Here is a 22,631-nt window from a genome sequence, read left to right as displayed (position 1 = left end):
AATAGTTACACGATGAAAAACAACAAAAAATAAAACTAACTCCAATCTCGCAATGCAGGACCAAAAATAAATAAAATTAGCTGCCGCTAGCAAGGGCAAAATAAACACAATGAAAAATACCTAATATAATACCAGCTAATAATATTTACAGAATTTACAATGAGATAATGAAAGCCCAAAAGAATGAGAAAAAAATAACCTGATAATACCCTGAATAATCACATTAAAGTCTAGGAACAAACTTGCCAAATGAAAGAAATAAAATCATACAAAAAGATAACTAAACTGCACTCAATTGTGACAAATAATATAAAAATAATAGTATAGTAATACTTGCGATAGGTTGCTGATATGAAGTGAAAAAGGATGTTCAGAAATATATTCAATACACAAACACTGCTTCTCCTCCCTCTGAAATCCAAACAAACACATCCTTAACCCAACGCCAACCCACAAAAAACTTCCACCATCCAAAATCCTCCGCTCCACACACGTCCTGGCTGCATGCGCGCAACAGCACGCAGCCGGGGCCAGACGAGAAACACACAAAAAAGCATTAAGCAATCCAGTCCCTCCCCCTCACTGTGAATGTTACAAATATCGCAGATGAATTAAAATCTTAATGTCGCCAGATTAAGCTCCACAGCAAGTCACAGATATTAAGAACAATTTTAGTCACACCTGCATCAAGAGAGCATACAGAATGAACTAAGACTTTATAAATGTGCAAGCAATGAACAGGCAAAAACAATAGAGTGAGTGCATGTGCGTAGATGCTGGTGTACACACATCATCGATGCATGAACACACACACACACACACACACACACACACACACACACACACACACACACACACACACACATGCACTATACATAATATACACAAGAAATATATATAGTCTTATACATGTAACACACACACATACACACATGCACTATACATAATATACACAAAAAATATATATAGTCTTATACATGTAACACACCCACACCTAAGAAAGAATCTTCCCTTAGGAAAATTCATTCTTAAGAACGTGACAGACAATCAGCAATGACATTGTCAGCACCCTTAATATGTCTAACCTCCAAATGAAACTGCTGAAGGAACAAACTCCAATGTGTCAATCGCTGATTCTTCATATTCAAATTATTCAGAAATTTCAGTGAGTGATGATCAGTATATACAATGACAGTAGGTCCAAATGCAGGGACATATACAGAAAAGTGCTGCAGGGCGAGGATCAGGGCTAATAGTTCCTTTTCGATAAAAGAATAATTACGTTGAGGAACAGAAAACTTCTTACTGAAATAACAAACAGGATGCTCTACACCATGATCGTCATCCTGCGTTAACACAGCTCCTGCACCCACATTACCAGCATCTACAGCAAGTTTAAATGCCCTATTAAAGTTTGGTGCAGCCATAACTGGATAAGACCTCCTTGGCTGCATCAAAGCTATTCAGACACTCATCAATCCAGACATATTTTCTATCTTTCTTAAGCAATTCAGTGAGAGGGGCCACCATTGTTGCAAAGTTCTAAAAAAAACGACAGTAGTAACCAATACTGCTGAGGAATCTCCGAAGCTCACGCCTGTTTTGTGGTGGCTTAAAACTCTTTATGGCCTCCACCTTAGAGTCAGGGGGCGACACAACCATGACCAACCACATAGCCAAGGTATTGAACTTGTGCACAAACTTGCACTTCTTTAAATTTACTACAAGGGAAGCCTCAGAAAGCCTGGACAGCAAAACACCTAGTTCTCTTAAGTGGCTTTCCCAATCATCGGTAAAAATTACTACATCTTCCAAGTATACCACACAGTGCTTCATACCACTAACAACCATGTTCATTAATCGCTAGAACATTGCCAGGACATTTTCATACCATATGGCATCACATTTCACTGATATGTTTGTCCATCTGCCACAAAACATGAGACTTCCTTAGCCCGTTCGGTCAGTGGCACTTGCCAGAAGCCTTTCTGGAGATCTAACTCGGTGATATAACTAGATGAGCTGATGCAATCGATGCAGTCCTCAAGCCGGGGCAATGGGTACGTATCAGTCTTGGTTAGTGCATTTACCCTTCTGTAGTCTATCCAAAATCTTGTGGTGCCATCTGGTTTAGGCTGCAAAGTCACAGGGGAACTCCAGGGACTAACACAGGGGGATATAAGCCCATGGTCCAACATATAATTGAGCTCCTGATGCAACATGCAAACACGCTGAGGACTCAATAAGGGGGGAACTTTAAAGGAACGCCATCACCCACATCCACGTCGTGCTGTCTCCAATCGGTCTTCCCAGGGGTACTGCTGAATACTTCCTTGTAAGTTGACAAGAGGGCAACCAAATGAAATGCTTGGTCCTGAGGTAGATGTGCTAACTTGGAGTTGAGAGTGGACTCCGCCTCATCATTTTTCACCCAGCTACAGTCTTGAAACTTGCAGTCCACCTCAAACAAGCCGCTATCAACACCCTCCTCAGCAGCAGCAGCAGTAGAGGAGACAAGGTGTACAGGAGCCAGAGAATCTGGTGCACAATGGTACAGCTTCAACATGTTCACATGGCACAGTTGGTGCTTCTTCCTTCTCTCAGGGGTCTCCACAAGGTAGTCAGTGTCTCCAATATGCCGCACTACAGGGCAAGGACCACTAAACTTAGCAGCCAGTGGATGACCTTGCAGTGGCAGCAACACCAAAACCTCTTTGCCGACCTTAAACTCCCTCAGCCTGGCCTTTCAGTCCTACCACACCTTCATGTTATCTTGAACTTGCTTCCGATTTTCCAGGGCCACCTCCAGCGTCTCACTCATACGGCTCTTGAAGTCCTGCATATACCGGAGTAAGCTCTTGCTCTTGGCGAAGTTACTGCTCCAAGTCTCCTTATCCAAGCTCAGGGGACCCCGAACTCGATGGGCAAACACGAGCTCGTTAGGAAAGAAACCCAAACTCTCCTGGGGAACTTCCCTCATAGCAAACAGGAGGAATTGCACACCACGGTCCCAGTCCTTAGAGTGCTCTAGACAGTAATTGTGGAGCATATTCTTGTGAGTCTGGTGGTAATGCTCCAAGGCACCTTGTGTCTCCAGATGGTAGGCACTGTTCTTGATGTGTGTGATGCCAAGTTGAGGTAATGACTGCTGGAAGAAGTTGGAAAGGAAATTAGACCCTCTATCTGACTGAAACTCACGGGGCAAACCAACCTTTGTAAACAAATCTAGCAAAACTGTTTTTGCCTTAAAAGAACCTAAAGGTATTGTCTCAGGGTACCTCATGGAGGGATCAATGATAGTGAGCAAATATGAGTTACCACTAGAAGTTGGGGGCAAGGGTCCCACCACATCAATAATTAACCTGGAAAAAGGGGTATCAAGGGCAGGAATGGGAACAAGAGGGACCTTAGGGACAGACTGATTCAGCCTACCCACTACTTGACAGGTATGACAATGTTTGACAGACTTAGCCACATCCACTGCCATGTGGGGCCAGTAGAATTCCGCACGCAGCCTCTCCACGATCTTCCTTACACCCGTATGACCTGCAAATGGAGTAGAACGGGCCAGTTGAATTAACTCCTGCCTGCACACATTAGGTACTATGATCTGATGGTAGTCACACATCCCATCATCTACATTCACATGTGGAGGTCTCCATTGTCTCCACAAAATTTCATCTTTCACATTAAAACATCCACCCTTCTCCTTCTCAAAATCATCCACTGCACAACTGCATACAACTTCAACCTCTGAATCTCCTGGTCTCCATACTGCAACTCCTTTAACTTCTCAATATTCACCTCCTCTAATGGAACAGGTGGAATATCTTCCAAAGGACCCATAAAATATCTGCCAAAGATATCTCGTCTGATTGTTTCGTGTCCTCAGATGTAGGACTACCTGTTGCCTCTGGTATGGTAACACAGGGCACACTACAAGAACTTTCTCCTGTCGACACTTCTCAGCACGTGACATGGACCTAGTCACTGCACAAACTGGGAATACCTCTGCATCATTGGGATCAACCTGCGAGGGAACTTTGGGTACTGGCACCTCTGACAAAACTGAGTGGTAATCTTCTCACCTCTCACTAGGTCAATCCCAAGTATGAGATCAACACCACTCTCTGGTAAGTAATCTACAACACCCAATTGTGCTGGTCCATCAAACAACTGATATTTAACCTCAAAAGAAACTAGCAGCACAGTCTTTGCACCTGTTACTCCCCTAAACAGAACAAACTCTCCTCCTGCAACATCAAAAACTTCATTATTTGGCCTTACCCACAAGGAAATTGAAGAACCAGAGTCAAGAAGAATGCGTACCGGACGCTGCACGTCAATCACATTCACCGAACCAGAATACAGGAAAGGGGCATACAAAGAAGCAGGGGCAACACTGCTCGTCACCACCTGTACCATGCCATCTGAAACAGTGGGCTACGACACAACTGTGGCCTCCTTCTTCCCACCTTCCAGAACAACATCAACCCTAGAAGGGGGTAAAACATCAGACTTTCCCTCACTAACAACACAGGAACCGACTGAAGGGGTAACCACAGGAGCTCCACGAGAAACAAAGCTCACTGGCTTCACAATACCTGACTTTTGCCAACATCTGTCTACTCTACAGTGTGACCTGGCTTCTTGCAATATGAACAAGTAAATGGGCAGCATGTAGGTTTTGGGGAAATGTGACGTGTATCAGGTTTGGGTGTGGAGTAATTCGCGGAGCTGGGCTTCTGAGATGGTTGTTTGGGGAGCTGAGAGTGGTAATACTTCTGAGGAACACTCCTTGGAACTTCTTTACACTTATTCAATTTCTTAATCAATAAATAATCATCTATATAAACTGCAGCTTCAGCAGCGTTCTTAACTTTCTTATCGGCAAAGTAAGTTCTTAAATCTGTATCAATCTTATCAAGGGAGTTCTCGAGGATAACAAGTTCCTTAAGCTTAACTTACGATTCTGAGACATCCGCACTTGGCATCCATTGATTAAATGCATCAGTCATCCACCTACTGAAATCTACAGAAGTGTCATGAGGGCGCTTCCTGCAATTCCTAAATTTCTGTCTGTAAGCTTCAGGTCTAATCTTGTATGCATGCAGTATGGCTTTCTTTAGTACGGTACCTCATAATCCTGTGATTCTTGTTGGCTAAGACTGTCATAGGCCCTCAATGCTTTACCTTTGAGTACTGTCTGAACTAGAGATGACCAGCTGTCTCTGGGCCAATTTTTACTTGTAGCAATCATCTCAGATCGGTCAAAGAACTCCAAGACTAAGCATTCATCGAATGGGGGAACTAATTTAGTGGGTTCAACTGCTCTAAATTCTGAAAAAGAATGGGGAAAATTAGTTGGAGCACTTGGGCAATTCATTCGCATTTCATAGTCAAGCTTCATCCGCTACAGTTTTATCTTCACCTCCTGCAGTCTACTATTCTCCTCCTCCTTCTTCTCCCTCTGAAGCTGTAGTTTAAGCTTTAACATCCTATTCTTCTGTAGTTTAAGCTGCAACATCCTATTCTCATGATCACACTTAGCCTGCTCTGCATCAATAGATTCTTTCTGCTGGATGACAGTGATCTCAGCTAAACTATCATGGGATGAATGAACTGATCTAGAAACTGATTCAAGGTCTGGCAAGGATCCTCGGACTTCGTTTGGGTCAGTGCCAAACAGTCGGTGGCAGATTAAGTTAGTTAATGGGAAGGCATTACCAGACTCACTCTGAATATCAAGAGTTTGGGCAACTAAGGCTAACTCTTGCCTCTGCAACCCCCTTACCTCATCTTCCATTGGCCGTGAGTTGATAAAGTTAACTGTGTCTTGCTGGCTTACAATGTGTAGGGGTGCCACAGTAACATCACTAGTTCTAACCTCCATAATGACACACTACAGTACAATGACACAATAATACTCAAAATATCAGGGTATGATCCTGGCGAGGTAGCCAATTTATAAGTTACGAGCTGGGAGTAGGCAACACAAGATAACAATCTGACTGCTTAAAAACAGAAAAAACAAAGTAAAAGGGAATTGAACAAATAGGTGATAAAAAAAAAAAACTAACTACAATCTCACAACGCAGTCTGAAAGTAAATAAAATTAGCTGACATTAGCAAGGGCATAGTAAACACAATGAAAAATACCTAATATAATACAAGCTAATAATATTTACAATATTTACAACGAGGTAATGAACACCCAAAAGAATGAGAAAAAAGTAACCTGATAATACCCTGAATAATCACACTAAAGTCTAGGAACAAACTTGTCAAACGAAAGAAATAAAATCATACAAAATGACAACTAAACTGCACTCAATTGCGACATATAACATAATAATAATAATACAGTAATACTTGTGATAGGATGCTGATAAGAAGTGAAAAAGGATGTTCAGAAATATGTGCAATACAAAAACACTGCCTCTCCTCCCTCTGAAATCCAAACAAACGCACCCTCTCCTGACGCCAACCCACAAAAAACTGCCATCATTCAAAATTCTCCACCCCATACATGCCCAGGCCGCATGCCCTGAATAACACACAGCCGGGGCCAGACAAGAAACACACAAAAAAGCGTTAAGCAATCCAGTCCCTCCCCCACACTGCGAACGTTACAAATATTGCTGGTAAATATAAATCTTAATGTCGCCACATTAAGCTCCACAGCAAGTCACCGATATTAAAAACAATTTTAGTCACACCCCTAGAGAGAGCAAACAGAATTAACTAAGAGTTTATAAATGTGCAAGCAATGAATAGGCAAAAACAAGAGAGCGAGTGCATGTGTGTAGATGCTGGTGTACACACACACACACACATGCACACATTATAATAATATACACAAAAAATATATATAGTCTTACACATGTAACAATATATAGATACATATATATATATATATATATATATATATATATATATATATATATATATATATATATATATATATATATATATATATATATATATATATTATAGTAGGAGAGAGTAAAAGGGAGTGGATGAGGAATTTGGAAGGAATTTGAGTGTAAAGTGAAGGGAATGTTAGAAATTGTTCTGGAAAGAGGTAAAGAAAGTTAGACAGTGTGCCAAAGAAGTTACTTGGCCAGTGAAAGATAAAAATGGTAGATTATTAGTGGAGAAGGGAGACAAAGTGAGGTGGAGGGAACACTTTAGGAATTGTTGAACATAAGGAATGAAAGTAATGCGAGTATAAGGGGCTGGGGAATGACTGGGAGAAGGAGGGATGTGAGACGAGAGGAAGAAATCAGTAGGGTGGAAGTTGTGGAAGCAATGAAGAAAGTTAAAATGGGGAAAGCCCCAAGAATTGATGGAGTGTTTGGTGAAATGCTGAAGCACTAGGGAGAGATAGTAGTAGAATGGATGTGGAAGATGTGCAAATTGGCTTGGGTGGAAGGTAGAGCCCAAGATGATTAGAAGTCAGGTATAATCATTCCCTTGTACAAAGGAAAAGGCAAAAAAGAAGTGTGTGATAATCATAGGGGCATTTGTCTTCTTAGTGTAATAGGAAAAGTATATGGTAGGATACTTATAGACAGAGCGAGGGAAATAACAGAGGAATTAGTTGGAGAAGAACAGGGAGGTTTTAGGAAGGAAAGGGGTTGTGTAGATCAGATATTTATTCTTAGATCCTTAGTGGAAAAGTTTCTAGAGAAAGGAAGAAGTTGTATGTGACCTTCACGGTTTTAGAGAAAGCATTTGACAGGGTGGATAGACAAGGACTGTGGAAAGTATTAAGAATATATGGAGAAGATGGGAAGTTGTTGAAGGCCATGAAGAGTATGTATGAGGGTGCTAAGGCTGCAGTGCATGTGGACGGTGAACTGAATGAATTTTTCTATTTGAAGGTTGGATTGAAACAAGGATGTGTGTTTCCATGGTTGTTCAATCTGTATATGGATGGGGTTGTAAAAGAGATCCAAGGTAGGGCAGTGGAAGTTGGAGTGGCCATAATGAGAGAGGGCAGTGTTTGGAAACTACCTGTACTGTTGTTTGCAGATGATACTGTGTTGTTAAGTGAAGATGAAAGGGAGCTACAAGGCTTGATGAATGAGTTTGGAAGAGTGTGTAAGAAATGGACTCTAAAGGTGACTGTAGGGAAGAGTAAAGTTATGGTCTTCAAGAGAAATGAAGTTAGTGAATGTACTGTACAGTGAGGTTGGACGAGGAGGAAAAGGAAAATGTAATTGTGTTTAAGTACTTGGGTAGTGTGATGAGTAGGGATGGAAGTTTAGAGGGGGAAGTGCTTGAAAGGGTGCAACAGGGAGGAAAGGTTGCTGGTTCCATGAAAGGAATAATAAGAAACAGGGAAGTGAGCATGGAAGTGAAAAAGCTACTACATGATAGTATTGTGATACCAACTCTAACATATGGAAGTGATGCTTGGACGTTGTTGGAGGGACAGAAGTCAAGAGTGAGAGCTGTGGAAATGAGTTAGTTGAGAGGAGCATGTGGAGTCACATGGAGAGACAGACTGACAAATGAGGAAGTTGTAGTGTTGTATAGTTGGGGTCACGACTGTGTCGTTTTTTAGTTATGGGTATATATTATATTTTAGTAGGGGTACACCAAGGCAAATGGCTAGGATAAATAAATGCTAATGTGTTGGGAAGAAATAGACAGGGCAGTGATTACTGACTTGGAGCAATACAGACTTATTGCATGATTTCAAAATAGTTCAAGGCCATTACATTCCAGCATCCGTAGATCAATTACATGAATGAATAGTTACAGACTAAAAATATGAGTAATGAATTTAGTGTGAAGTGGGAGTGCCGGGCTGTTGTGTTTGTGTATTGTATATGTAAAGTTGTGCCACGTGGCCAGATTTTACCAGGAGAGATGGAGAGCAAGGCAGGTAGTAGCTGGGTGAAGTTCTGAGTGGAAAGAAGGCCGGAGCTAGGTCGCACGCCCGGTTTTAAGCCCCCTAATGAGGTGGGCAGAGCACCGGTAGGCCTAGGTCACCTGAATATACAAGTTTGATTGGTTTAGGCACCACCACAGGTGAGGAGGGAAGAGAAATTGAATTCTATTGGTAGCAGTACCAGTAGCGATGCTAATTCCGAGAACAAGGTGGGGAAAAGCCATGTGGAAAGGAAACCACGTGTGTAGGTGAAATGAGGAAGAAGCCACGAGGGAAGGAAACCACATGTGTAGATGAAATGCGAGGTACAATACTTTGTGGTGTAATATATGCCACAGCTCTCCCCCCCCCCTCTCCGTTTTATGGCAATAAAACATGAAGAAAAGAGAGAAAAAAAGATGATTAGGGTACACATTATATATATATATATATATATATATATATATATATATATATATATATATATATATATATATATATATATATATATATATATATGGACAGAGTCAAAGAATAGCATATGAATCGATTAGAGAACTGAGTGGTAATGCAGGTAAACGCAAGGAAATACCAATTAGAGACAGGGAAGGAAATTTATTGACCAAAGGTGGAGATATTAAAAATAGATGGAAAGAGCATTTTGAGACAGTTCTTAATAGACCAATACCACCAGAAGAGGATATACCGTCTGCTCAGGAAGATTTAAATATAGAAACAGGAGAGTTGAGGCTTGCAGAAGTGGAGAAAGCAGTAAAACAGTTAAAGAATAATAAGGCACCAGGGGAGGATGGTTTATTTCCTGAAATGTTTAAAGTGGAGGGAGATAGATTAATAATGATCTTGACCAAGCTATTCAATAAGATATGGGTGACGGGGTTACTACCATCAGTTTGGAAGAATGGTGTAATTGTTAAAGTTCCGAAGAAAGGAGACCTGAGTGAATGTGGTAATTGGAGGGGAATCTCTTTGTCACCGATAGCTTTGAAAGTTTTCAGTAGAGTGTTGTTAAATAGGTTGGAGCCGGTGGTTGAGGGTATTCTGAGGGATGAACAGGCTGGTTTTAGAAAGGGACGTGGTTGCAATGATCAGATCTTTATAGTTAGGCATTTGATGCAGCAAGTTAATGAAATGAGAGTACCGTTAAGTCTTTGTTTTGTTGATTTTGAAAAGGCTTTTGATAGTGTTTCGAGAGAGTCTATGGGGAAGATCATGAGACATTATGGAATACCAGAGGAGTTTGTGAGGGTCATTATGAACATGCATGAGGACACATTTTGTAAAGTGATGGTTGATGGTTGTCTGAGTGATTCGTTTGAAGTCAAGTCCGGAGTAATTCAAGGTGGTGTTCTATCGCCTTTACTATTTATATTGGTCATTGATTACATTATGAAACGTGTTGGAACAGAAACCGGTGCAGGTATACTTTGGGGAGAGAACAGGAAACTTTTGGATTTAGATTCTGCAGATGATATAGTTTTGATTTGTGATGGGCCAGAAGAGATGCAGAGAGTGTTGGACTGTTTGGTGAGTGAAGGTCGCAAGGTGGGTTTGGTTATTAATTGTGGAAAAACTGAAATAATCAATATGAATATGGAAAATGCGCAGGAATGTGTAATTGGAGGTATGGTTGTAAAGCAAGTTGATAGGTTTAAATATTTAGGTACTTATTTAGCCAAGGATGGTTCTTTGAACTTTGAATTCGAGGAAAGGTTAAAGAAGGCTAATCAGGCAATGGGAATGCTTAAAAATATTTGGAATAATAACAATTTCTCTGTGCATACAAAAATCAAACTTTATAAGGTAATGGTTAGGAGTATCTTAATTTATGGACACGAGTCTTGGTACAGCACAGTGACTATGGAAAATAAATTCTTGGTGTTTGAAAATAAAGCACTTAGAAGAATATTAGGAGTTAAGTGGTGCGAAAGGATACCAAATAGTAGAATTAGAGAAATAACGGGAGTGCAGCCGATCGATGAATATGTTAGATTCTCACGATGGAAGTGGCTAGGACATGTGTATAGGAGACAGGGAATAGTACGAGGTACACCAGGGTGGGTGGCACCTGGTAGGAGAGGTAGAGGAAGGCCAAAAGAGACGTGGGTGAGGACAATGAGACGGGAAGCTGGAGATGAGTGTTGGGGAGATCTTGAGGAGTTAGCACAAGATAGGATGTGGTGGTGTGAGTTCATCGAGGCCCTATGCATCCCCGAGGGTGCTACAGGAAAAAATTGATTGATTGATTGATATATATATATATATATATATATATATATATATATTAGAGAGAGAGAGAGAGAGAGAGAGAGAGAGAGAGAGAGAGAGAGAGAGAGAGAGAGAGAGAGAGAGATTTTCAAAGTAAGCAAACATTTGAAAGTGATTTGGATGCGATAATTACAAATAGCAGTTGTGATAGATGGGAGAATTTCTAATGACAAATCCATTCCATCGCTATGTGTGATGGAGTAACGTGTTAAATGGGGGGGGGGGGATGACTATAAACTAGGCAATAGTAGCCAGGCATAACTTTCTGTACGAAAATTTGACTAGTGCTTTGTTATTATGAGGAAACGAATGAGAGAGTTATGCCCTCCTTTACAATTGAGCTATTGTATGAGGTGGAACACACACACACAAAATCTGTATCATATGAATGCGACGTAGGTGTGACAACATAGAGTGTCTGCCTATTTTTTTTGGTATCAGATTATGCTGGAGTGTGAAATTGTGGTGGTTTGCTGAGATGGCCTGATTGTGTGTAGGTAAATGTGGTAGTTATTGATGTAGTTTGTAGGGTTTTGGTGAGTGGTGGGGGGATTACGGGAATGACAGGTGTTGATGGGTGAGGTTTACTCACTGGGGGAGGGGTGGGGACTGGTGGGAAAAAGTGTGGGGTAGGATTGCCTGAGGTTGACGGAGACGGTAGGCTAGGTTTAAGAACTGGGTAAGGGGCGGGAGCTGGGGCTGACGGAGAGGGTGGATTAGGTGTAAGGATGGGTTGAGGGGTGGTGGGTGGGGGAGTAATGTGAGAGGTAGGATTGTGTGAGGTTGATGGAGTGGGTGAGTTAGTGGTTGTAGGTTCAGTGCTGGAGGTAGGGTTTGTGGACGGTAGCGTGGGTGATAGTGAGGGAGAGTTTGCGTCAGTGGTAGTGGTTTGCTGTACTGTATGATGCCTGAGTCGGTGTGTGGTGATGACAGGTAGAGGAGGGTACAAATTGACCAAGGGGATGGTGTGTGCATGTGTGTGTGTGGGTGGGTGGGTGGTGCATGTAGGAGTTGGTGCTGGAATTTGAGGTGTTGGTTGTGTTCATGTTGTTGGTGGGCTGGCAAGGTTGGGGGATGAAGCGTGGGGTGTTGTCTATGACTGGGTTTGTGGTGTGACCGGCTTGACTCTGTCTGTAGAGATTGTGGATGGTTTCCCCTGTTTGTATATCGTGACTGTTTTGTCTGGGTTTGTGATCACAGGGTATGGGCCTTCGTTTTAGGAAGATGACTGGCAGTGCAGCCACCCAATTCACTGGGTGAGGAAGTGACCTCAGTGCTTCCTTCAGGCTACGATGGTAGCGCTCAATCATCCCATTTGCCTGAGGGTGATATGCGGAGGTTCTGTGGTGTTTAGCACCCAGGAAGTCCATTAGGTCCTGCCAGGCCCAAGATTCGAATTAGGGACCTTGGTTTGTGATGATGACCTGCAGGGCGCCAAAACGAGCAACCCAGGATGTCAGGAAGTGATATGCCACACGGTCAGTTGTAGCATCCAGTATGGGTGTGGCCTTGACCCACCTTGTGACTCTATCTATGCAAGTTAAGATATAGCGGTTACCCCTAGATTCGGGGAGGGGGCCTAGGATGTCAATGTGGACCGTGTGGAAACCGAGTTGGTGTGGGCAGTGGTTGGAGTGATGTCTTGGTGTGGCGATACACTTTTGCTGACTGACACGCCATGCATGCTCGGACCCAGTTGGTGGTGTCACGCCTCATCCCTGGCCATACCACTTACCAGCTAAGTAAGCTGTGCATGCCACGAATGCCCGGGTGTGCCATAGTAATGACTAAAGACTTGCCTTCGGAATCGTTGGGGAATATACAGTAGGGCTATGCTGTCCCGAATGATATGTCATACCAGAGTTTCCGGGGTGTGCCAGTGACATCAAACTGTTGCAGTTGAAGTGAGGTCATGGCTTGTTGCAATTCTTGGAGTTCCTGATCGTCCTCCTGCTCCCAGACCAAGGCTGCATGGTCAAGTGGAGGTAGTCTAGGGCCGACAGCTGAAACTCCACAGGACAGTAGTTCCCTGGAGCCAGTGGAACGTGTCGTGGCTTTGGGTGTGCTGATACTGAGGGGGCATTTGGTGTGTGTGGTGGGAGACACTATTGGGACTGTCTCCCACCACATGCATTTCCTGTGAATATGGAGGGTGGTGCACATCATCTGGATTCCATGCCAAAGCACTTGTGATAGGTACACAACACAAAATCATCCCTTGCTGTTTGGGGATTCGCATTATGACCACGGTTCTTTGGGGGAGCACTGTTGGAACCTTGGGGGGCTGGTGAATGATTTGCAACACTGGGGGTCTGAGTGGCGAAGCCACTTATATTACTTTCCAACTCTGACGTGGAACCGTTTTTGTTTGCAACACTGTTCACTGACACCACTGTTTCACTACGGGTAGCACTGGGGGCTATGACAGGGGAAAAAAAAAGGTGTGTGCACTTACTGGATGGTTAGCGCAATGCTGTTGAGTTTCGTAAAGAGTGTCCATCCTCTTGATGAACTCAGTAAGGGACGTGCCAGTGCTCAGGGATGCTAGATGGAGTTGGAAGTCTGGTGGCATGAGCTGGAGGAGTCAGTGCCGGAGGAGGTCATCTGATAGTGTGGCCCCAGCTGCCGTAAGAGTGGCTTGAATGTGGGCAGGGAGAGCCGAGGGACACTGCTATTGGGAGAAAATGGCATCTAGCTCCATTAAAAGTGCCTGCTTTGATTTGCCCAGGGACTGCAGCAGACTGTCCTTCAGGATTTTATATCTGTCCCTGTAGGTGATTTGAGGAGTACGTCCTGTACAAGGGCAGCTACTTGAGCTGGGAGAGTGCAGACAACTGCTCTGAACTTGTCATCATCACTGGTATCTTCTTGCCACTCGTCATCAACTTGTGTCAACCATGTGTTAATACCGTACGTGAATGTAGGAAGGATAGTCGGATGTGTGGTAGGTATCCATGTTGTTCAAACACTCTGGGAAGCCACCAATGTGGAGTGTTAAGGTTGGGGTCATCACTGTGTCGTTTTTAGTTATGAGGATATATATTTTACTACGGGCTACACCAAGGCAAATGGCTAGGATAAATAAACGCCAATATGTTGGGAAGAAATAGACAAGGCAGTGATTACTGACTTGGAACAATACAGATTTATTGCATGATTTCAAAATGGTACAAGGCCATTACATTACAGCGTGTGTAGATCAATTACTTGAATCAATAGTTACAGACTAAGAATATGAGTAATGAGTTTTGTGAGAAGTGGGAGTGCTGGGCTGTTGTGTTTATGTGTATCGTATATGTAAAGTTGTACCACGTGGCCAGATTTTACCAAGAGAGAGGAACAGCAAGGCAGGTAGTAGCTGGGTGAAGTTCTGAGTGGAAAGAAGGCCGGAGCTAGGTCGTACGCCCAGTTTTAAGCCCCCTAATGAGGTGGGCGGAGCACCGGCAGGCCTAGGTCACATGAATATACAAATTAGGCACCACTACAGGTGAGGAGGGAAGAGAAATTGAATTCTATTGGTAGTGGCACCAGAAGCGATGCTAATTCCGAGATCAAGGTGGGGAAAAGCCATGAGGGACGGAAACCACATGTGTAGGTAAAATGAGGAAAAAGCCACGAGGGAAGGAAACCACGTGTATTGATGAAATGTGAGGTACAATACTTTGTGGTGTCATGTACGCCACAAAGTGAAGGACCGTTGTGATGTAAGGTAGATGCTGATGTGATAGGAAGCATTAGGAGAAACACACTGAGCTGGTTTGGACATGTGGAGAGGATGGAAAGAGAGAGACTGATGAGGAGAGTGTATGTGAGTGAGGTGGAGGGGGGGAGAGGGAGGGGAGGCCAAGGATGAGATGGAGAAATGGAGTGGAGAGGTATATGAGAGAGGGGGGTGTCAGCTGGGAGCATGGCAGTGAAATGGCAGGGGACAGGGCTACATGGAGGCGATTTGTTTGTGGCCACCCGTTACGGGATTAAGGCATCTGGCGATATAATATATATATATATCTATCTATCTATCTATCTATATATATCTATCTATATATATATATATATATATATATATATATATATATATATATATATATATATATATATAGATAGATAGATAGACAGACGTAGCTGTGTGTGCGTGCGTGTGTGTGTGTGTGTGTGTGTGTGTGTGTAGGGCTGGTGATTCCATCTTGTGCAGCTCTGACCCTGGTTGTGTTAATGAAGATGTTGGAATGAAGAAATCAAGTCTTACAGAAATTGTACTGGTGAGTGCCCTTGGCCTTTGCAATACAGTATTATTTTGTCGATCATGTGGCAGTGGTGTCCTAATATGATACGATCTGTTCATGAATCTTGAAGTGTGTAGTTATTATTTCAGATACTCGGATACTTAAAATGCTTCTTGTGCAGCCTTGAGCAGGTTGCATTTGATGATAATGTAATTAATCGTCATATAGTACAGTAGAAAAACAAATATATGCGCTGAGTGCCCTGGACCTTTGCTCTACAGTATTATTTTATCGGTCATGTTACTGTGTAATGGTATTATGATGCGATTTTTTTATAATTCGTGATTAGTGAGTGGATATTATTTCAAATAGTGTGAAAATGGGAAAAGATTGAATTTTTAATTTCATCTTCAGTGCACCATTGTCATGTTATGACTGGTTGATTTACCTGTTAAAACATGAGAAGCTGATATGGAGTTCCATTCAGTCTGCATAACATAAATAGAAAGAATGCAGTGCGAAATGTGGGCCGAGGGAAGTGGGCTGTGCATCCTAATGTGAATCAGTGCTAGTGTTTGTTTCTTGTGTAACCCTGATCCTGGTTGTATTATTGATTGTGTATAAAAACTTTGGTGTTAATGCGGTGTTGCAGAATTAAGATGAATGTGATCTGTGCAGTTTACTATACTAGTGACTCGATATTTTTCGATAGGTGTGAAAGTGTAAAGGTGGTACGTGGTGGCGACCATCATCCACTCATTTGATGTAGTGCTGCCTACTTCTTCCTTTACCTTTATCACTTTTTTTTTTTTTTTTCTGTGTCTGCCCTCTCTTTTCCTAGTTCTTCCATTTCTTCCTGTCGCTTATCATTCTTGTTTTCTTTACAGGTGACTTTACATTGAGTCATAGGCCAAATGGTTTCGTGTAAACCTGGAAACCATTTACGTAAAGTGTTGGGTGGTAATCATATAACCATCAGATATGTATTCCCTAAGTGTCAGCAAAAGAGTTCGGAGAGGGTTAGTGTCCCTCCCCGTAAAACTCTAAGACAAACGATCACCCCTTACGGGATTATGGTGCCTGGCTAGAGAGAGAGAGAGAGAGAGAGAGATGTGTGTGTGTGTGTGTGTGTGTGTGTGTGTGTGTGTGTGTGTGTGTGTGTATATATATATATATATATATATATATATATATATATATATATATATATATATATATATATACAGAGAGAGAGAGAGAGAGAGAGAGAGATTGATAGATAGATGCGCACAGATAGACAGATAGATACATACATACATATACAAAAACAGACACAGATAGAATTATAGACAGGTAGGTAGGTAGATAGATGTGTGCACTCGCGCGTGCATGTGTGTATGTGTGTTCTTACCTAATTGTTCTTACCTAATTGTATCTTTTCAGGAATGAGTCAAGCTTGTACTGTCCCTTGTCTTAAACCATATTTATTTTACATGTCTTTAAATTTGTGAATTGTTTTGACACACACTATTTCATTCGGTAGTGCATTCCACTGATCAATTGCTCTATTTGGGAAGCTAAATTTCCTTACGTCTTTATCTCCTCTCTTTTTATGCAATTTTTTTGCAGTGTCCTCTTGCTGATGCTTCCCCATACGTTAAGTAATCATTTATGTCTATTTTCTCCTTCCCTGATATGCATTTATATAGCATAATCATGTCACCTCTTTTCCTTCTCTCCTGTAGTGTTGGTAGATTCAGTTTATTTAGTCTTTCTTCGTAGCTTAGGTCCCTTAAGCTTGGTATCCATCTTGTAGCGGCCCTTTGAACTTTTTCAATCTTGTCTATGTGTTTTTTGAGATGAGGACTCCAGACTACTGATGCATACTCCGGGGTTGGTCTGATGAATGATGTTATTATCTTTCTTAGCATGGCTTCATTTATGTATGTAAACGCTATTCTAATATTGGCAAGCAGTGTATACATGTTCCGTACCTTCTCACTGATGTGGTCAGTCGGAGATAGTCTGTTATTGACAATCACACCTAGGTCCTTCTCTCTTTCTGATGTGTGTAGGGTTTTATTTCCTAACATATAATCCCAATCAGGTCTTTTTCCACTTTTACCAAACTTGATTACATGACGAGGGAGAGTGGCCATGTGCAGTTTGCCACAAGGGCGTGGGAAGCAATTCCATCTTGTGCGGTGTGTGTGATAAATGGGTGCATAAGAGATGTAGTGGTATCAGAGGTAGACTGCGAGATAATGCTGATTTTATGTGTACGGCGTGCCGGGGTGAGCAGGTGGAGATTGTCAGACGTGAAAGGATTGAACTTGCTGGTGAATCTCTTGAGTGTGTGGAAGAGTTTTGTTATTTGGGAGACATGTTGTGTGCTGGAGGTGGGGCTGGAGCTAGCCCTGTGGCTAGGGTGAGAAGTGGTTGGAAGAAGTTCAGGGAGCTCTTGCCTCTCCTGACATTGAGAGGGCTCTCCCTACGTGCTAAGGGGTCTTTGTATGCAGCATGTGTTAGGAGTGTAATGCTGTATGGCAGTGAGACCTGGGCAGTGAAGGAGGAAGATATTCGCCGGCTCAGACATATAGAAATGACAATGATTAGGTGGATGTGCAGTGCGTCCCTGCGTCCAAGGCCTGGAGGGGCTGGGTTTACAATGGAAGAGTTGAGAGGTAGGATGGGACTGGAGTGTATTGGTGTTGTGATGAGGAGAGGTAGATTGAGGTGGTTTGGACATGTGGAGAGGATGGGGGATGATAATTGGGTGAGGAAGGTGAGAAGTTTTAATATTGGGGGTGGGGTTATGAGGGGTAGACCGAGAAAGACATGGGACGAGGTCATTAAGTGTGACCTTAGGGTTAAGGCACTGAACAGGGAGGCTGCAATGGATCGTGCAGCGTGGAGAGCCGCCATTAGGTGACCAAGACCGACACATGCAAGCATGTTGGAGCCTTTAAAAACGAAAACGAAAACACTTGTCCACATTGAATTCCATTTTCCATGTATTACACCATTCATGAAGTTTATTTAATTCTTCTTGTAGCTCTTTACAAGAGTCTGTGTTAGTAATTTTCCTTTGCATTTTTTCATCATCTGCAAACATATTTAGATAGCTTTCATTTCCAGTGTTACTGTCTATATCGTTTATATACACTAAAAATATGATTGGTGCCAGCACTGAGCCCTATGGTACTCCACAAGTCACTTCTTTCCATGATGAGTAATTTCCCCTTAGTACTGTTCTCATTTTTCTTTTCATGAGAAAATCTTGCATCCAACAATACAGTTTGCCTCGAGTTCCTCCTTGATGGTACAGTTTCCATAAAAGTCTTTGGTGTGGTACTTTGTCAAATGCTTTCTTGAAATCTAAATTGATACTGTCCACCCATCCTTCTCTTTCCTGTAATGTGTCTTTTACTTTGTCATAGTAGCTCAACAGATTAGTAACACATGAGTTTCCTTTTCTGAAACCAAACTGTCTTTCTGTTATCATATTGTGTTCTTCTAGATGATTTACCCAAGCTTTTCTTATAAGCTTTTCTAATACCTTGCTTACAACACTGGTTAGTGATATTGGTCGGTAGTTAAGTGGATTTTGTCTATTCCCTTTCTTGAATAAGGGAACAATGTTTGCTTTCGTCCAATATCAGGTAGTTTACCTTGACTCAAGGATTTCTTGAAAATTAAAAATAATGGTTTACTTAACTCCTTTGCACATTCACGTAGCACTCAACATGAAATTTCATCAGGACCATTTGCTTTTCATTTGTCTAATTTACTTAGCTCCTCCTGTATTTCTTTTTCTGATGTTTGTATATCTGGTAGTATGTGTGGGCATGCATGTTCCACATAATCCCTCTCAAATTTTTTTTCCTCTGTAAAAACTTTTTGGAAATTCTTGTTTAGTGCTTCACAAATATCCTTCTCTTGTGTATAGAAGATTCCATCGTCCGTAATGGATCGTATTTTATCTTTTACTTTGGTTTTTGTTCTGATGTAGCTGTAAAATAGCTTTGGTTGATCACTACTTTTATTTATGATATCTTCCTCAAACTGTTTTTGGGCTTCCCTCCTTATTCCTGTATAATCGTTTCTTGCCTGTTTGTAATTATTATATGCCCTTTCACTGCTGTGTCTCTGTATCATTTTTGAACTCTTCCATAATACTCTCGTGGTTGACTACTGTACTTGCCATTTCACTAATTTTCCTCCTAAGTGTACCCACTTCAACTGTTCCCTCACCTATGGGTATGTCTTTCTTGTTGACTTCCTTTCCTAATTTTTCTATTTCTTTCTTTTCCAAGTGCATCTGTTTCTTAATTTCATCAATTTCATTTTGAAATTCAGTCTCAAGCCTGTGTACTCGCTCAACCAGTTTATTGTGAGTCTCCATTTCAACCAGTTCTTGGTAGAAATCATCGTCCTGCTTTCTACCTTTATCCCTTTTCTTTTCAAAATTTGCTTTACTAAAGTATGTGGTCATTTTTCAGTACTAAAAGCACATATGGTACTTACATTCCCTGGGGCAGATTGTAGACTAAACAAAGATCAGCTGATTGTGCGCATTCTTGCGCTGCTTGTTTACTTTTCTGTTTGAACTAGACTTGCTTTAAAACTTTTTTTTTTTTTTTTTATTAGAACACCATTTAGTCTAACCTAGTACAGAGCTTGACTCATACTATTTTAGGTAATGCCACTGGCCAAGTTGGCCGTGTATGGAGCGATGTCGGCGTGCGTCTGGTCTCCTCCGTGCCTTATGTGTGTGTGTGTGTGTGTGTATGCTGACATATCATCATCAGCAGCTGCAGCTGAAAGCACAATGAAGGGCAAAGGACTCTCCCATCTTTTTTTACTCTGATGGATTGGCTATTAACTTGTTGCGTCCAGTCCCAGCGAATATCCAGCTCACATCTTGTCATCTTGTTCTGTCTCTAGCGTTTCCTCTTATTGCATCTCTTGGTAATTATATTTCATTGTCGACCTTCACCTGTTCTCTTACCTAGGTAACACTTTTTATTTCCATGCGACAGTTACAATAATTCTTTCCATTAACTTCTGAGCGCCTGTAGGCATTCGTTCCCATGATTTTGCTATGCTATATTTTTCTAGATAATAAACTGGAATGGGAAAGATACATTCATTATATATCATCCCTTTTCGACATAATGACAGTTGCCTATCCTCCATGTAGGTATTTAATTCCTCAAATCCATGCAACACATTTATTTATTTATTTATTTTTTATCTGATTCATGGTCACAAAGGAGATCTTCCTGAACTACCTTCCTTAGTAATAGTGTATCTCTTATATTTGCTGGAAGGGCCTAAATATCGCTGGTAAATTTAATTTCCCCATCCATTTATCCTTCATCCAGTTCTTTTCTGCCCCATCAGCTGCGCAGAAACCCAGTGCTACTCAGTCTTAACTATTATTGCGAGGGTGACCAGCATTACTCATCTCCAAGTGGAATTATGTGATCAATGAACATCCCTCCCATTTGACTAAGTATGTGGGCTGCAGTGAAACATTTGGATTGTCACTCATTATAGAATCACCTTAAGGCAGGTCTACATCGAGTGAGTGGATGGTGGGTATTCCCACCTGCTATGATAAAATTTTCTTCATTGTATAAATTTCCAAGCCTGCTGATAGTCTATCTTCTTTCAGATCAGCTGTTATGGTTCGTCCCCTGATTCACTGAAAAGAACTATGTGGTCAACATGTCTGAGATTACTTAATCACTCATTGTTAATCCTGATTTCCTTTTCATCCATGTCATGCACGTTTTTTTTTTTTTTCCTGAGATTTTCTCAGTCATGTGACTATCAATTGTATATTGTCCATTATTGAATAACCAGTCCAAAATCTAGCTTGTTCATATTGGTTTGCATCTAGCGTAGGTCTAATTCTCTTATTTACAATTTTTTGTGAGAAATTTTTAACAAGAAGACTAACTAGAAGATCCCAGAAGTTCTTGAAGTCTTTCCTTTTACATTATTGCAAATTTGACATAAAAACGTTTTCCATGATCTTCATAGTACTTTGACATCTAAACATTTCAAGAATTACTTTGATAGTTCATATAGTACAAGATTAACAGCATCTTTAAGCAGAGGAATGTGACTTACTTCATAAAGATGGCTCTGAGGGCATGCTGCTTACCTCATATGAGAAGATTTGGAAAATCTTACCGTCAGGTTCTTAGTAGGAGCAGAATTACATATTTTGATGGCATACTAAGCTATCTTTCGTCTTCATTTACACATGTCGTGTTCAGAAATTAAGAAGCAGCAACTATGTTGTACGATATTCAAGCTCTTTCTGATCCATTTACTGTACCCAAGAAGGTCCAGATTTTTCTAGAATAACTGGTTCTTTAAGAAAAGGAATGTTTGGCCAAAATTCACTTATGGAAGAACTTGGAAGATGAAATAAACCATCGAAAGTAGTACTTCATGCTCAAGCATTGGCTTGATGTAGATGCTGATTTTCTCTCAGCTGGGATATTTCCAGTCACAATTGCTCTGTAACTATGGTGAGTTCAAGAAAAATATTCATGGATAGGTGTACCATACCATTTCCAAGACAATGACGTACATCCGAAGTCATTTTGCAAGACCATTTCCAAGACAATAAAATACATTTGAATTCATTTGGCAACGGTCGGTGTGTTCCATTGGACCACATCACAGAGCCTGGTCTGCACCCCCCCCCCCTCGACTGCAGTCCACAACTTCATAAGAACAGTGGGAAGGCCATCATCCTCCCGTGTCTCACCCCCTCTTCAGTCCTTGCTATGTCTTCCTTAATTCCTGCAATGTAATGCTGGGGATTATTATTTACATTTCTCTACCCAGAGGTTATTCGTCTTTCATGGTACTGCTGTCATAAAGTTTGCACAAATTTTTGTGATTTGGAGCTCTTCATTTTCAAGCAACAGATGTATATCCTGATACACACTCCACATAATCTACTCACCCTACTCATTGGTGAAAAGAGCTATCTACATACTCACTTGTGCTTCTCATTGTTTTCCTTCAGGTGGTCTCATAAGTACGTGGTGTTGGACTGCAGCACTGAGATGGCCAAGAGCCTCATCATTAGCCACGTGCGTGACGTGCATATAGGTCGCCGCAACTACCACTACCTCATGTCCGGCCTTGTGAGTATCGCCCCACCACCACCACACACCCACTCCACACTCCATTTTATTTTGATTATTCTCAGGATAAATTTTCTATCCATCTCA

The 22,631-nt window shown here is 41.6% G+C and overlaps 1 protein-coding gene across 1 annotated transcript in view; it reads left to right on the top strand.

The window, feature by feature from the left end:
* Positions 1-22,631, top strand: part of LOC145411622 (glutamate receptor 1-like) — an 863,839-nt gene that overhangs the window by 558,107 nt on the left and 283,101 nt on the right. Inside the window, exon 6 of the mRNA XM_080281630.1 lies at positions 22,424-22,544. Within this exon, the coding sequence (XP_080137756.1) occupies positions 22,424-22,544 (121 nt within the window). The remainder of the gene's footprint in view (positions 1-22,423; positions 22,545-22,631) is intronic.

Source organism: Coenobita brevimanus, chromosome 90, assembly GCF_032717465.1.
Source record: "Coenobita brevimanus isolate Jiangsu-jjx chromosome 90, ASM3271746v2, whole genome shotgun sequence".
Lineage (NCBI taxonomy): Eukaryota > Metazoa > Arthropoda > Malacostraca > Decapoda > Coenobitidae > Coenobita > Coenobita brevimanus.
The sequence above is the reverse complement of the archived record's forward strand: the minus strand, read 5'-3'. Positions and strand labels throughout refer to the sequence as shown.